Source organism: Symphalangus syndactylus, chromosome 18 (assembly GCF_028878055.3).
Source record: "Symphalangus syndactylus isolate Jambi chromosome 18, NHGRI_mSymSyn1-v2.1_pri, whole genome shotgun sequence".
Taxonomy (NCBI): domain Eukaryota; kingdom Metazoa; phylum Chordata; class Mammalia; order Primates; family Hylobatidae; genus Symphalangus; species Symphalangus syndactylus.
In genome coordinates, this window is record NC_072440.2 from 17,718,417 (window position 1) to 17,733,343 (window position 14,927).

The following is a 14,927-nucleotide window of genomic DNA, read 5'->3' on the forward strand; positions in this document are numbered from 1 at the left end:
ACTCCGTCTCAAAAAAAGAAACAACAACAACAAAAAAGGCTGGCAGGGATGGCTCATGCCTGTAATCCCAGCACCTCGCGAGGGCAAGGGGGGCAGATGGTTTGAGCCTAGGAGTTCAAAACAGCCTGGGCAACATAGGGAGATTTCTGTCTCTACAAAAACATATAAAAATTAGCTGGGCATGGTGGATTGTGCCTGTGGTCCTAGCCTACTCTGGTTGGGGGATACTGAGGTAAGAGGATCGCTTGAGCCCAGGGGGTCGAGGCTGCAGGGGTCCATGATAGTACCACTGCGCTACAGCCTGGGTGACAAAGCGAGACCCTGTCTCCAAAAAAAAAAAAAAAAAAACCACTTTTTGAAACTAGAGAAAGCTGGTGGATGTATAATATTGTGAATACGTCAAATACTGCTAAATTTTACACTAAATACCACTGAATTGTACATATTAAAATGTTAATTATATGTTATGTGAATTTCACCTCAATTGAAAAAATGTTAAACCCTAGCAACAATTACTTTAGATTCTGAATATTAGATTGCAATAACCTTTAAAAACCAAGGTAACTATTAAGGTTACAAATAAGTAGCCTTTAAGTTACATACAAAACTAAAGGTCCATGGACATGCATATCAAATTCCAAGGAGAACTCAAGAAAAGTCCCATATTTTTGTGTGTGTTGGCAGCATTAAGAGAACCTTGGTGGCTCACCAGTGGACCATGTTTGAGAATTACTTTCCAGAAACCCCATTCAGTAGCAGTGGACTTTAACAGCACAAACTGTTAAAGGACCCAGGGCTTGAGTCCTCAGTAAGGTTGAAGGGTGTGGCACAGGTAGGATGACTATGCTATGTGAAATGGAAACAAGGAAGTGGGCAAGAGCATATATTTTCTGCTCAGGCTATAAACAGGAAGTGACTCTTCCCACTAACAGCAGTTGCCAAGTATGTTCCAGGTTTGTATATATCATTAAAAGTAAGCCTGAAACCAAAGCCCAGTCACTTGCTGACTTTGCCACTGGGTTTCAGTCTGGAAACAAAGTCACAGATGTGACCATTTTCCAAGCCCCTAAACTTCTCTGCTGCTGCTCCTGCAGGGGAGCTGGAGGCAAGCCTGCAAGATAGATCTTTGAGCCTCTGGCATAATTTTCCACCTTCCAGGAAGAACCCCTCTGCCATACCTTACCTGAACAAGGTATCTGTGGAGTGCACATATTCCCTTCCCCAGTAATTACATAAATTCCCATAGAGCTGAACCAGTCATTTAAGGTTCTAAGTGGAAATCCTCGGGCAGCTGGAAAGACAAATTTGGCAAAATAGGAACTCTTTCAATTAAGTCAGATATATAGCAGATATCAACTGAACAATTAACAGAGTATTTAATCACCACCTTACATGTGTTTCCAACAATGCTCTTGAGACACAAGATAAAAAAGAAACATGGGCTGGGTGAATTGGCTCACACCTGTAATCCTAACACTTCAGGAGGCCAAGATGGGAGGATTGCTTGACCCCAGGAGTTCAAGACCAGCCTGGGCAACATGGCAAGACCCTATCTCTACAAAAAAACTTTTAAAAATTAGCCAGGCATGGTGGTACATGCCTGTGGTCCTAGCTACTCAGGAAGCTGAGGCAGGAGGATTGCTTGAGCCTGGAAGTTTGAGGCTGCAGTGAGCCTTATTTGTGCCACTGCACTGGAGCCTTCAGCCTGGGTGACAGAGTAAGACCTTGTCTCAAAAAAAAAAGAAAATAAATATGACCCTTGTCCTGAATGGCATGTTTCTTAAGGGCAGAGATAGTGTCTCATTTGCCTGTGCTTATTCCAGGCCTAGCATAGCACCTAATCATAATAGATATTCAGAAAAAACTTCTAAGTGAGGATTCTACCAAGTTGGTAAGATATATCCATTAAAGACCAATGTAAGGAAGTGTGGTACTGAAGAAAACACTTGTCTCCCCTCTGCATCTCTCTTATAAGAACACTTGTGATGGCATTTAGAGGCCACCTAAATAATCTAGGGTAATCTTGTCATCTCAAGATCCTTAAATTAATTACATCTACAAACACCCTTTTTACAAATAAGATAACAGTCACAGATTCTGAGGATTGAGATGGGGATATATCTGTGTATCCATTATCAGCCTATCACACTGAGTTTTACCTATGGCATGTGACCAGATGTAATGTACACAGTTTCCAGGCCTGGCCCATAAAAAATTTCCCAGGGGAGATCTTTATTCCCTTCTCCGCTGGATGTACAAAGAGGCCATGGAAGCCATGGGTTAAAGATCGCAAGGACTGGCCAGGCGTGCTGGCTCACGCCTGTGATCCCAGCACTTTGGGAGGCTGAGGCGGGTGGATCTCCTGAGGTCAGGAGTTTGAGACCAGCCTGACCAACATGGTGAAACCCTGTCTCTACTAAAAATACAAAAATTAGCTGGGTGTGGTGGCAGACATCTGTAATCCCAGCTACTTGGGAGGCTGAGGGAGGAGAATCGCTGGAACCCAGGAGGTGCAGGTTGCAGTGAGCCGAGATTGCACGATTGCACTCCAGCCTGGGTGACAAAGCAAGACTCTGTCTCAAAAAAAAAAAAAAAAAAAAAAAAAAAAAAAAAATATATATATATATATATATATATACACACACACACATATATATAGTGATAAAAAAAAATTTGTAGTCACAGTTTGAAAGAGTTCTGTGGTACATCCATTAGATGAGTGCTACAAGTCTTGACAGTACCTCTACTCCTCTCTCATGTAAAATGGAGACTAAACCTGAGAAAAGCAAAGGCAAGTCCAGAGAGAAGAAAAAATAAAAAGCCACACCAAAGGAAGAATAACTAAGGGCTCCCTGACCCAAGGAAGAGACGCTCAGTAGATATCTGAGGTCAGTGTTTAAATGGACAAAAGACTATCAGGTATAATTAGTCACTTGGGTGTCTGGCTGTAAGCTCCCACTAGATTGCAAGCTCCTTCAGGATAAGAAGGGACTGAATAATCTTTGTGTTCCTACCCTGTAACATGGTACTTGACAATTGTAGGTAGGCCCAGGAAATGCCTGCTGAATGTGTGTACAAATACCAACTGCCTGGCCACAGAGGCCAGCAAGTCTTGGCTGAGTAGAAGTCCTGCTTTAATTCCACAAGCTTTAAAACCCCAAAGTGGGCTGGGCATGGTGGCTCATGCCTGTAACTCCAGCACTTCGGGAGGCTGAGGCAGGAGGATCATTTGAGTTCAGGAGTTCGAGACCAGCCTGGGCAACCTGGTGAAACCCCAACTTACAAAAAACACAAAAATCCCTGTCTCAAAAACAACAAAACAACAACAACAGCAACAACAACAACAAAAAAACCCAAACAAACAAAAAAACCCAAAGTGCTTAATATCTTTATCAGCATCACTTACCAGCAGAGGCAGCTTTCACCATCAACTGGGCAAATTCAATGGCACCTCCATTTCTGAAGACTAATTTAAAAGTAGCTTGTCCTTCCCAGCCACCTGGGGGAAGAAATGGCACACACTCACCAAGAAACTGGCATAGCTGACAACAGAAAGACTGCCACAAACACCAAGGGAAGCACTACCTGACAAAGTAGGGCAGCTTTTGTTTGAATTTCAACATGAGCCAAGTTTGAATCTTAAACCTTCTAGAAGATTTTGAGGGAAAAAAATACACACTTCTGAGGGAACACTTACCATATGGAGCTGCCTGAATAGTTCCCTTAATGAAGTTTGCAGCAAATACTGGTTGTTTAACAGTGAGGTTCGTCATCAGATCAAATGGCATCATAAAAGACAACATGGGATCATTGATGGAGTGCGAAGTTATGAAAATCACCTACGCAAGGACAGAAACTTTGGAAAAGGATTGCGGAATTCGTCCATGGATTGAGACTTACAAGAGCAAGGTGCATTCTGGTCTAAGAAACATCATCTTTTCTTCCATAACCCTTCAATGTGGAAAATCCCAAAGTGCACATGTTTAAAAACACTTCAAAAGTCAATGTTTAACTTTTCTTCATTTTAAGGAAAACAAATGTAGAGTTAATCAGCAGATTAAAGTAGAAGTAGAAATTACCCGGTATGAAGTGAGAAACAATGTTCCCGTCTTTGTACCACTAAAGACATTGGAGCCTTCTGATCGCTGTGGGAAGGAGAGCTCCACATTCGGAGACTGCTTCAAGAGACTGTAGAAAATGAGGAACAGACAGCACACAATAAAGAATGTATGTAAAATGACACACATAAAGTTCTTAAGGCGATTTTTTTTTTTTTTTTTGAGACGGAGTCTCACTCTGTTGCCCAGGCCGGAGTGCAGTGGCGCGATCTCAGCTCACTGCAAGCTCTGCCTCCCGGGTTCACGCCATTCTCCTGCCTCAGCCTCTGAAGTAGCTGGGACTACAGGCGCCCGCCACCACACCCGGCTAATTTTTTTGTATTTTTGTAGAGACGGGGTTTCACTGTGTTAACCAGGATGGTCTCGATCTCCTGACCTCGTGATCCGCCCGCCTCGACTTCCCAAAGTGCTGGGATTACAGGCATGCCACTGCGCCTGGCCCTTAATGCAGTTTTTTTTTTCCAGAGTAAGCACTCAATAAACATTAGCTGCTGCTACTGCTACTATTACTACTACTACTACTATTTTATTGAAATAAAAAGGAATTCAAATGATCTTATTCTCTGACAATTTACTCTTATTCTTCTCCCTCTTCATCATTGGATTCTTTTTCTTGTCAAACCTACTCCTATTTTCAATGTGTGTTCATTAATTCTTATACTTCTTGTGCGGTAAGTGTAAAGCACTGTGCTAATGCAAATGGTTCTTTGACGCTGGTAAAGAAGGTAAGGCAGCAGACTGCCCCAGCCTCCTCTGACATGTTCCCTCAGCCTGTCATGCTCTCTCCTTACTATTAACCTGGAAAACTCAGACTCACCTTACTGTTACTCATCAAATCCTGCTGGGTTCTTTTTTTTCTTACTTTATCTTTCTTTCTTTTCTTTCTCTTTTTCTTTATTTCTTCTTTCTCTTTCTCCCTCCCTCCTTCCCTCACTTCTTTTTCTTTCCTTTCCTTTTCTTTTTGCCTTTCCTTCCCTTCTTCCCTTCCCTTCCCTTCTTTCCTTCCATTCTTCCCTTTCCTTCTTCCCTTACCTTCCTTTCTTTTTTCTCTTTCTTCTTTCTTTCTTTTTTTTTTTTGTTTGAGACAGGGTCTCACTCTGTTGCCCAGGCTGGAGTGCAGTGGCATAATCTCCACTCACCAACCTCCACCTCCTGGGCTCAGGTGATCCTCCCACTCAGCCTCCCGAATAGCTGGGACCATAGGCAAGCACCACCATGCCTGGATAATTTTTTTTTTTTTTTTTTTGAGAGAAGTCTCGCTCTTGTCCCCCAGGTTTGAGTGCAATGGCTCGATCTCAGCTCACTGCAACCTCCGCCTCCCAGGTTCAAACGATTCTCCTGCCTCTGCCTCCCAAATAGCTGGGATTAAGTCGCCTGTCACCACGCCAGGCTAATTTTTGTATTTTTTGGTAGAGACAGGGTTTCACCATGTTGGCCAGGCTGGTCTGGAACTCCTGACCTCAGGTGATCCGCCCACCTCGACCTTCCAAAGTGCTGGGATTACAGGCATGAGCCACTGCACCCGGCCAATTTTTTGTATTTTTAGTAGAGACGAGGTTTCACCATGTTGCCCAGGATGGTCTCAAACTCCTGGGCTCAAGAGATCTGCCTGCTTTAGCCTCCCAGTGTGCTAGGACTACAGGAATGTGCCACCATACCCAGTCCCCCAGCCTTTTCTTTCTTAATAATATATATATCCAATGTATACCTTAATGATCATTAGGTACAATGTCTGCTTTCTTTGCTACTCTAGCCCTAGCAAACAGTGGGTGCTCTAAATAGTTATTAAAAGAATGAATGAATGAAAACATGAATACAGATCATAATGCAACAATATATGACATACATAATATAAATGTATGTCATACATTTATTGTTAACAAAATGTCACAGCAATTTAGTGGAAGAAGAGATTAGTTTTAGTTGAAGTAATTAGGAATGACCTAATAGAAAGACTGCAATTTGAGCTGATTAAGAGATGGGTAGTATTCTGGCTGGGCATAGTGGTTCACGCCTGTAATCCCAGCACTTCGGGAGGCCAAGGCTGGCGGATCATTTGGGGAGTCTGAGACCAGCTTGACCAACATGGTGAAACCCCATCTCTACTAAAATACACAAATTATCCAGGCATGGTGGTACATGCCTGTAATCTCAGCTACTCAGGAGGCTGAGGTGGAAAGATTGCTTGAGCCATGGGGCAGATTGCAGTGATCCACTGCACTCCACCCTGGGCAACAGAGTATGACCCTGTTTCAAAAAAAAAAAAGAGAGAGAGATGGGTAGTGTTCAGTAGGTAGAGGTGAGGGTAGAGGACAATCCAGATGGGAAGCAAACAGCATTCATGGAGGCGCAGGAGCAGATATGGAAAACAAACTGCATACTTGGGAGAAGCCTAGTGGTATGGCTTCATCAAAACATAGTGTGGAAGTGAGGTTAGGAGAAACAGTGAAATAAAGTTGGAAAGCTATGCCGGAACTACAGCTTAAAGACATCGTTTGATAGGCAAGGAGAAACTGTGAGCTTCAGATTTCTCAACAGGAAAGTCACATAATCAAGAAGGTAGTGTATCGGAGGGATCAGTTTAAGAATTCCTAAAATAGTCCTGATGCAAGGTAAAAACTGCAACTAGGGTGGTAATGTGCAGATTAAAAGGGGAAGATTTTTAAAAGACTATGAAAATACAGGACATTAGCAAAAAACTGTGGAATGAGAATCTTTAAATGTCAGTCTAGCCATAAAAGCAATAAATAAAGCAAAAGAAAACCTGTCAGAATCAACTTTTTCAGAACTCTAGAATCTAATCAAAAGCTTATGGCAACTAGGGGAATGCTTAAACAATTTTTTTAAAAAGCCGAATCTCAGTAAGTAAGCTTTATGACATTTTAACCTACCCTGGTATCATCCCCCACTACTAGCTTGGCAGCAGCTTTGAAGACAACAATCTATGTTCCCATGATAGATACCAAGTACTGGAGGGAGCCGAACACACTTATTTTTAAAAATTGTAGTTTGACTTATCTGGTAGCTCCTTGAAGGACTGGCTCAAAGGGCATGTACTTAATTTGTAATTTTCCAGGGACTGATGAGGCTACCGGGGGGCATTTGTCAAAAACATTTCCGGCCGGGTCCGGTGGCTCATGCCTGTAATCCCAGCACTTTGGGAGGCTGAGGCGGGCGGATCACCAGAGGTCGGGAGTTCGAGACCAGCCTGACCAACATGGAGAAACCCCGTCTCTACTAAAAATGCAAAGTTAGCTGGGCCTGGTGGCATGTGTCTGTAATCCCAGCTACTCAGGAGGCTGAGGCAGGAGAATTGCTTGAACCTGGGAGGCAGAGTTTGCAGTGAGCCGAGATCTTGCCATTGCACTCCAGCCTGGGCAACAAGAGCGAAACTCCACCTCAAGAAAAAAAAATTTCCAAGCCAATGTATTAGTTGCTGCTACCTAGCGAAAGGGATGACAACTGGGGCAAAAAAACAGACAAATTGAAAAGCTAAAGGAAAGGATGAGCAATGAGATGCTTTGAGGAATAAAGGCTTTGAAAAGCTCACACATATTCCTGAGAAACAAGAAAGCCATACACATACATGTCCAGGGCTAGATTCATACTAAAAACAAACAAAAAATGAAACACACACACACACACACTGAAGAGGCACTAAGCTTTCACCTCTGATTGACAATTAGAAGTGATGCAAAAAGGCCTCAGTGCGGTGGCTCACGCCTGTAATCTAGCACTTCAGGAGGCTAAGGCAGGCAGATCACCCGAGGTCAGGAGTTCAAGACCAGCCTGGCCAACATGGCGAAATCCCATCTCTATTAAAAATACAAAAATTAGCTGGGCGTAGTGGTGGGCACCTATAATCCCAGCTACTTGGGAAGCTGAGGCAGGAGAATTGCTTGAACCCAGGAGGCAGAGGTTGCAGTGAGCCAAGATCATGCCATTGCACTCCAGCCTGGGCAACAGAGCAAGACTCTGTCTCAAAAAAAAGGAAGTGATGCAAAAAGAAGTGAAGGTGAAGGCAGAGTTGTAAACTGCCTGGCTGAGTAAGAAAGGCACGCTCATGCTCCAACACACACAAAGCCCATCTGCAAGGGCTGGGAGATTTTGTTGTTGTTGTTCCAGACATGGAAGAAAATTTCTGTCAAATCACTAGCTGGCCACTGAGGTAACAGAACTGAGATTCCAGTGGCCACAAATAACAAAGAATACAGACTTTACAAAATTAGTATAGAAAAGTCACCGTACAAACAAATAACAACTACAACAAGCAACAAAAATATACCCTGAAGAAGAGGGAGATTCTACTTTCCAGAGTTACTACATTAAAATATTCAAAATGTCCCGTTTTCAACAACAACAAAAATCACTAGGCATGCAAAGGAACAAGAAAGTATGGCAATACACAGGAACAAAATAAATTGATAAAAACTGTCCCTGAGGAAGCCCATACATTGGATTTATCAGACAACACTTTAAATAAACTATTGTAAATATACTCAGAGAGTTAAAGGAAAGCATGTCCAAATAACTAAAAGAAAGAACACAAACAAAGTCTCAGGAAGTAGAGAATATCAATAAAGAGGCAGAAATTATTAAAAGGAACCAAACAGAAATTCTAGAGTTGAAGACTACAACTGAAATGAACAATTTAATCACTGGGGCTCAATAGCCGATTTTGGCAGGCAGAAGAGAGAATTATTGAACTTGAAGTAGGTCAATGGGAATAACGGTTACTACCTGAGTAACACAAATGGGAAAAAATGAAGAAAAAATGAACGGAGTCTAAGAGATCTGTGGGACACCATCAAACATACCAATACATCTACAATGGGAATTCAAGAAGGAGAGGAGAGAGAGAAAGGGGAATAAAGAACATCTGGGGCCAGGCACGGTGGCTCATGCCTGTAATCCTAGCACTTTGGGAGTCCATAGTGGGCAGAATGCGTGAGCACAGGTGTTCAACACCAGCAAGGACAACATGGTGAAACCCTGTCTCTACAAAGAATACAAAAAATTAGCCAAGCATGGTGGAGTGCACCTACAGTCCCAGCTACCGAAGACGCTGAGGTGGGAGGATTGCTTCAGCCTGGGAGGTCAAGGCTGTAGTGAGCCACAGTTGTACCACTGCACTCCAGTCTGGGTGACAGAGGGAGACCTTGTCTCAAAATAAGAAAAAAGAATATCTGGGCCGGAAACAGTGGCTCATGCCTGTAATCCCAGCAGTTTGGGAGGCTGAGGCGGGAGGACTGCTTGAGCTCAGGAGCTTGAAACCAGCTTGGGCAACATAGTGAAACCTCACCTCTACTAAAAATTTAAAAATTTGCCAGCGGGGTGCAGTGGCTCATGCCTGTAATCCCAGTACTTTGAAAGGCAGAGGCAGGTGGATCACCTGAAGTCAGAAATTCGAGACCAGCCTGACCAACATGGTGAAACCCCATCTCTACTAAAAATACAAAAAATAGCCAGGCGTGGGTGGTGCGTGACTATAATCACAGCTACTTGGGAGGCTGAGGCCGGAGAATCACATGAACCCAGGAGGCAGAGGTTATAGTGAACCGAGATCACACCAATGCACTCCAGTCTGGGCAACAGAGTGAGACTCTGTCTCAAAAAAAAAAAAAAAATTAAAAATTTAGTCAGGTGTGGTGGCATGCATCAGTAGCCCCAGCTACTCAGCAGGCTGAGGCAAGAGAATCACTTGAGCCTGGGATGTTGAGGCTGCAGTGAGCTGTGATCACGCCACTGCACTCCAGCCTAGGTGATAGAGACCCTATCTCAAAATAAATAAATAATGGCCAAAACCTTCCCAAATTTAATGAAATACATGAATCTACACATCCAAGCTCAACAAACTCCAAGTAGAATAAACTCAGTTCCACACTGACATGCATTATAATCAAATTATTGAAAGCCAAATACAAGGAATGTTGAAATTAGCAAGATAAGTGACTCATCATGCACAAGGAATCCTCAGACTAGCAGCTGATTTCTTTTTTTTTTTTTTTTTTTCTTGAGATGGAGTTTCACTCTTGTGGCCCAGGCTAGAGTTCAATGGTGCCATCTTGGCTCACCACAACCTCCGCCTCCCAGGTTCAAGTGATTCTTCTGCCTCAGCCTCCCGAGTAGCTGGGATTACAGGCATGCACCACCACACCCAGCTAATTTTGTATTTTTAGTAGAGATGGGGTTTCTCCATGTTGGTCAGGCTGGTCTCGAACTCCCAGCCTCAGGTGATCTGCTCACCTCGGGCTCCCAAAGTGCTGGGATTACAGGCATGAGCCACCACGCCCAGCCAGCAGCTGATTTCTTATTGAAATCATGGAGGCCAAAAGGAAATGGGATGACATATTCAAACTGCTAAAAGTAAAAAATAAAACACTCCGTTTTTTTCTGTTGTTGTTTTTTTGTTTTTTTTTTTTTGAGACAGAGTCACGCTCTGTCGCCCAAACTGGAGTGCAGTGGCGTGATCTTGGCTCACTGCAACCTCCACCTCCTGAGTTCAAGTGATTCTCCTGCCTCAGCCTCCTGAGTAGCTGGGACTACAGGCTCGTGCCACCACGCCCGACTAATTTTTTGGATTTTTAGTAGAGATGGGGTTTCACCATGTTAGCCAGAATGGTCTCGATCTTCTGACCTCGTGATCCACCCGCCTCAGCCTCCCAAAGTGCTGTGATTACAGGCGAGAGCCACCGTGCCCAGCCCTAAAAACAAAAAACTCTTAACCAAGAATTCTATAAGTGGCAAAACTATCCTTCAAAAATTAAAGAGAAATTAAGACATTACCAAATAAACAAAAAATGAAAGTTCTTTACTAGTAAATTTGAAGTACAAGAAATGCTATATTTTATAATAGGTTTTCTGATTACAATGGAAGGAAACTAGAAATCAACAGCAGAAGGAAAACTGCCACAAATATGTGGAAATTAAACAATACACTCTTAAATAAACAATGAGTCAAAGAAGAAATCAGAGGGAAATTAGAAAGTACCTAGAGAAAAATGAATATGAAAACACAACATACCAAAGCTTATGGGTTGCTGTAAATGCAGTGCTAAGATGTTTATAGCTGTAGATGTGTACTTTAATAAAGAAGAAAGATCTCAAATTGACAATCTAACTTTATACCTCAAGGAACTAAAGAAAAACAAATGAAGCCCAAAGCTAGCAGAAGGAAGAAAATAATAAAGATTAGAACAGAGATAAATGAAGCGAGAATAGAAAAAAATAAGAAAAAAAAATTTAAGTTCAATGAACTTGACAAACTCTTAGCTAGATTAAGAAAAAGAGAGAAGTCTCAACTAAAATCAGAAATGAAAAAGAGGATATTAAAACTGATGCCAGCCAGGCACGGTGGCTCATGCCTGTAATCCCAGCACTTTGGGAGGCCGAGGGAGGTGGATTACTTGAGGCCAGGAGTTTGAGACCAGCCTGGCCAACATGGCAAAACCCTGTCTCTAGTATAAACATACAAAAAAATTAGCCAGGCATGGTGGTGGGCACCTGTAATCCCAGCTACAAGAGAGGCTGAGGCAAGATAATCACTTTAACCCAGGAGGCAGAGGTTGCAGCGAGCCAAGATTGCACCACTGCACTCCAGCCTGGGTGACAGAGTAAGACTCTGTCTCCAAAAAACAACAACAACCAAAAAGAAACTGATGCCAAGGAGTTACAAAGGATTATTAAGAGAAAACCAAGGACAATTGTATGTCAAGTTGGATAACTTAGAAGAAATGGATAAATCCCTAGAAAAACACAGCCTACCACACTGAATCATGAACAAACATAAAATATAAACAGACCAATTAACTAGTAAGGAAATTGAATCAGTAACCAAAAACCTCTCAGCTAGGTGTGGTGGCTCATGCCTTTAATCCCAGCACTTTGGGAGGCTGAGACAGGAGGATTGCTCGAGGCCAGGAGTTTCTGACCAGCCTGGGCAACTTGAAAACCTCATCTCTACAAAATATATAAAAAAACAGCTGGGTGTGGTGGCACACACCTGTAGTCCCAGCTACTCAGGAGGCTGAGGTGGGAGGATCACTTGAGCTTTGGAGATTGAGGCGGCAGTAAGCTGTGATCGTGTCATGTCACTGCACTCCAGCCAGGGTGACAGAGTGAGAACCTGTCTCAAAAAGAGAAAAAAAACCTCTCAACAAATTCTATTATACAAAACATTTAAAGAATTAACTAATCTTTCTGAACTCTTCCCCAAAATTAAAGAGGAAGAAACACTTCTAGGCTCACTTTATGAGGCCAGCATTACCCTGATACTGAAGCCAGACAAAGACACTACAATAAAATAAAATTACAGGTCGGTATCTCTGATGAATATTGATATAAAAAATCCTCAACAAAATATTAGCAAACCAAATTCAGCAGCACATAAAAGGACTATACACTACGACCAAATGGGGTTTATTCCTAGAATGCAAGGATGGTTCAACATAGGAAAATCAATCAATGTAATACACCATATGAACAAAATGAAGGAAAAAAACCATGTGATCATCACAATCTATGCAGAAAAAGCATATGAAAAGATTCAGTATATTTTTGGCCCAGCGTGGTGGCTCACGCCTGTAATCCCAGCACTTTGGGAGGCCGAGGCGGGTGGATCACGAGGTCAGGAGATCGAGATCATCCTGGCTAACAGGGTGAAACCCCGTCTTCTCTACTAAAAATACAAAAAATTAGCCGGTTGTGGTGGCTGGCACCTGTAGTCCCAGCTACTCAGGAGGCTGAAGCAGGAGAATGGCGTGAACCTGGGAGGCAGAGCTGACGGTGAGCCGAGATTGCACCACTGCACTCTAGCCTGGGCGACAGAGCGAGACTCTGTCTCAAAAAAAAAAGAAAAAAAAGAAAAGAAAAGATTCAATATATTTTCACAATAAAAACACTCAACAAACTAAAAGTAGAAGGAAGCTACCTCAACATAATAAAAGCCATATATGAAAAGCCTGCAGCTAACAGCATACTGAATGGCAAAAGACTGAAAGCTTCCCCTCTAAGATTAGAAACAAGGCAAGGATGCCTGCTTTCACCACTTCTGTTCAACAGAGTATTGGAAGTCCTAGCCAGAGCAATCAGGCAAAAAATAAAATAAATAAATAAATGGTATTCATATTTGGAAGGAAGAAGTAAAATTAACTCCATTCACAGATGGCATGATCTTATATGTAAATAAACCTAAAGAGTCCACCAAAAAGTTGTCAAAATAAGTGAATTCAGTAAAGTAGCAGCATACAAAATCAACCCATACATATAGTTGCATTTCTTTTTTTTTTTTTTTTTTTTTTTTTTTTTGAGACGGAGTCTTTTTCTGTCCCCCAGGCTGGAGTGCACTGGCACGATCTCGGCTCACTGCAAGCTCCACCTCTCGGGTTCACGCCATTCTCCTGCCTCAGTCTCCTGAGTAGCTGGGATTACAGGCGCCCGCCACCACGCCCAGCTAATTTTTTGTATTTTTAGTAGAGACGGGGTTTCACCGTGTTAGCCAGGATGGTCTCGATCTCCTGACCTCGTGATCCGCCCGCCTCGGCCTCCCAAAGTGCTGGGATTACAGGCTTGAGCCACCGCGCCCGGCCGCATTTCTATACACTAATTATGAATGATCCAAAAAGGAGATTAAGGAAACAATTCCATTTACAATAGCATCAAAAAGAATAAAATACTCAGGAACAAACCTCACCAAGGAGGTGAAAGGTTTGTACACTGAAAACTATAAAACATTGGTGAAAAAATATTGAAGACATAAATAAATGGAAAGATATCCCATGTTCATGGATTTGAAAACTTAATAAGGCTAAGACGTCCAAGCTACCCAAGTGATTCAGAGATTCAACACAATCCCTACCAAATCTCAACAACACTTTTTGCACAAACAGAAAGTGACATAATAAAATTCATATAGAATCTCAAGGGACCCCAAAAAGCCAAATAATTTTTAAAAAGAAGAACAAAGAGGATTCACACCTCCTGATTTCAAAGTATATTACAAAGCTACAGTAACCAAAACAGCATGGTACTGGCATTAAAGATAAACAGACCAATGGACTAGAATAGAGAGAAATAAATCCTCACATATATGTGAGAATTGATCAAATAATCTTCAACAAAGGTACTAACATGACTCAATGAGGAAAAGACAATCTATTTAACAAATGATGTCCTTTTAGAAAACTGGATATCCACATGCAAAAGAATGAAGTCATACCGTTATCTTACATCGTATGCAAAAATTAACTCAAAATGGATTAAAGACTTAAACATAAGACCCAAAACTATAAAAACTCCTAGAAAAAAACATAGTGAAAATCTTCGTGACATTGGACTTGGCAATGACTTCTTGGATAAGAAAACAAAAGCACAGGCAACAAAAGAACAAAAAAACAAATGGGACTATATCAAACTTAAAAATTGTGTATCGGCCGGGCGCGGTGGCTCACGCTTGTAATCCCAGCACTTTGGGAGGCCGAGGCGGGCGGATCACGAGGTCAGGAGATCGAGACCACAGTGAAACCCCGTCTCTACTAAAAAAAAACACAAAAAATTAGCCGGGCGTGGTGGTGGGCGCCTGTAGTCCCAGCTACTCAGAGAGGCTGAGGCAGGAGAATGGCGTGAATCCGGGAGGCGAAGCTTGCAGTGAGCCAAGATTGCGCCACTGCACTCCAGCCTGGGCGACAGAGCAAGACTCTGTCTCAAAAAAAAAAAAAAAAAAAAAATTGTGTATCAAAGGACACGATCACCAGAATGAAACAGCAACCTATGGAATGGGAGAACATATTTCAAATTGTATTTATGATAAGG

The 14,927-nt window shown here is 42.4% G+C and overlaps 1 protein-coding gene across 11 annotated transcripts in view; it reads right to left on the bottom strand.

The window, feature by feature from the left end:
* The window catches only part of WBP2NL (WBP2 N-terminal like), a 35,560-nt gene that overhangs the window by 10,407 nt on the left and 10,226 nt on the right, over positions 1-14,927 (bottom strand). For 10 of the 11 annotated variants that reach the window (XM_055253082.2, XM_063623022.1, XM_055253084.2 and 7 more), the window contains exons 2-5: positions 4,080-4,188; positions 3,698-3,839; positions 3,407-3,499; positions 1,184-1,291 (exon numbers count right to left, since the gene is read on the bottom strand). In XM_055253082.2, the coding sequence (XP_055109057.1) occupies positions 1,184-1,291; positions 3,407-3,499; positions 3,698-3,839; positions 4,080-4,188 (452 nt within the window). The remainder of the gene's footprint in view (positions 1-1,183; positions 1,292-3,406; positions 3,500-3,697; positions 3,840-4,079; positions 4,189-14,927) is intronic. The other variant, XM_055253087.2, reaches the window with a different exon arrangement.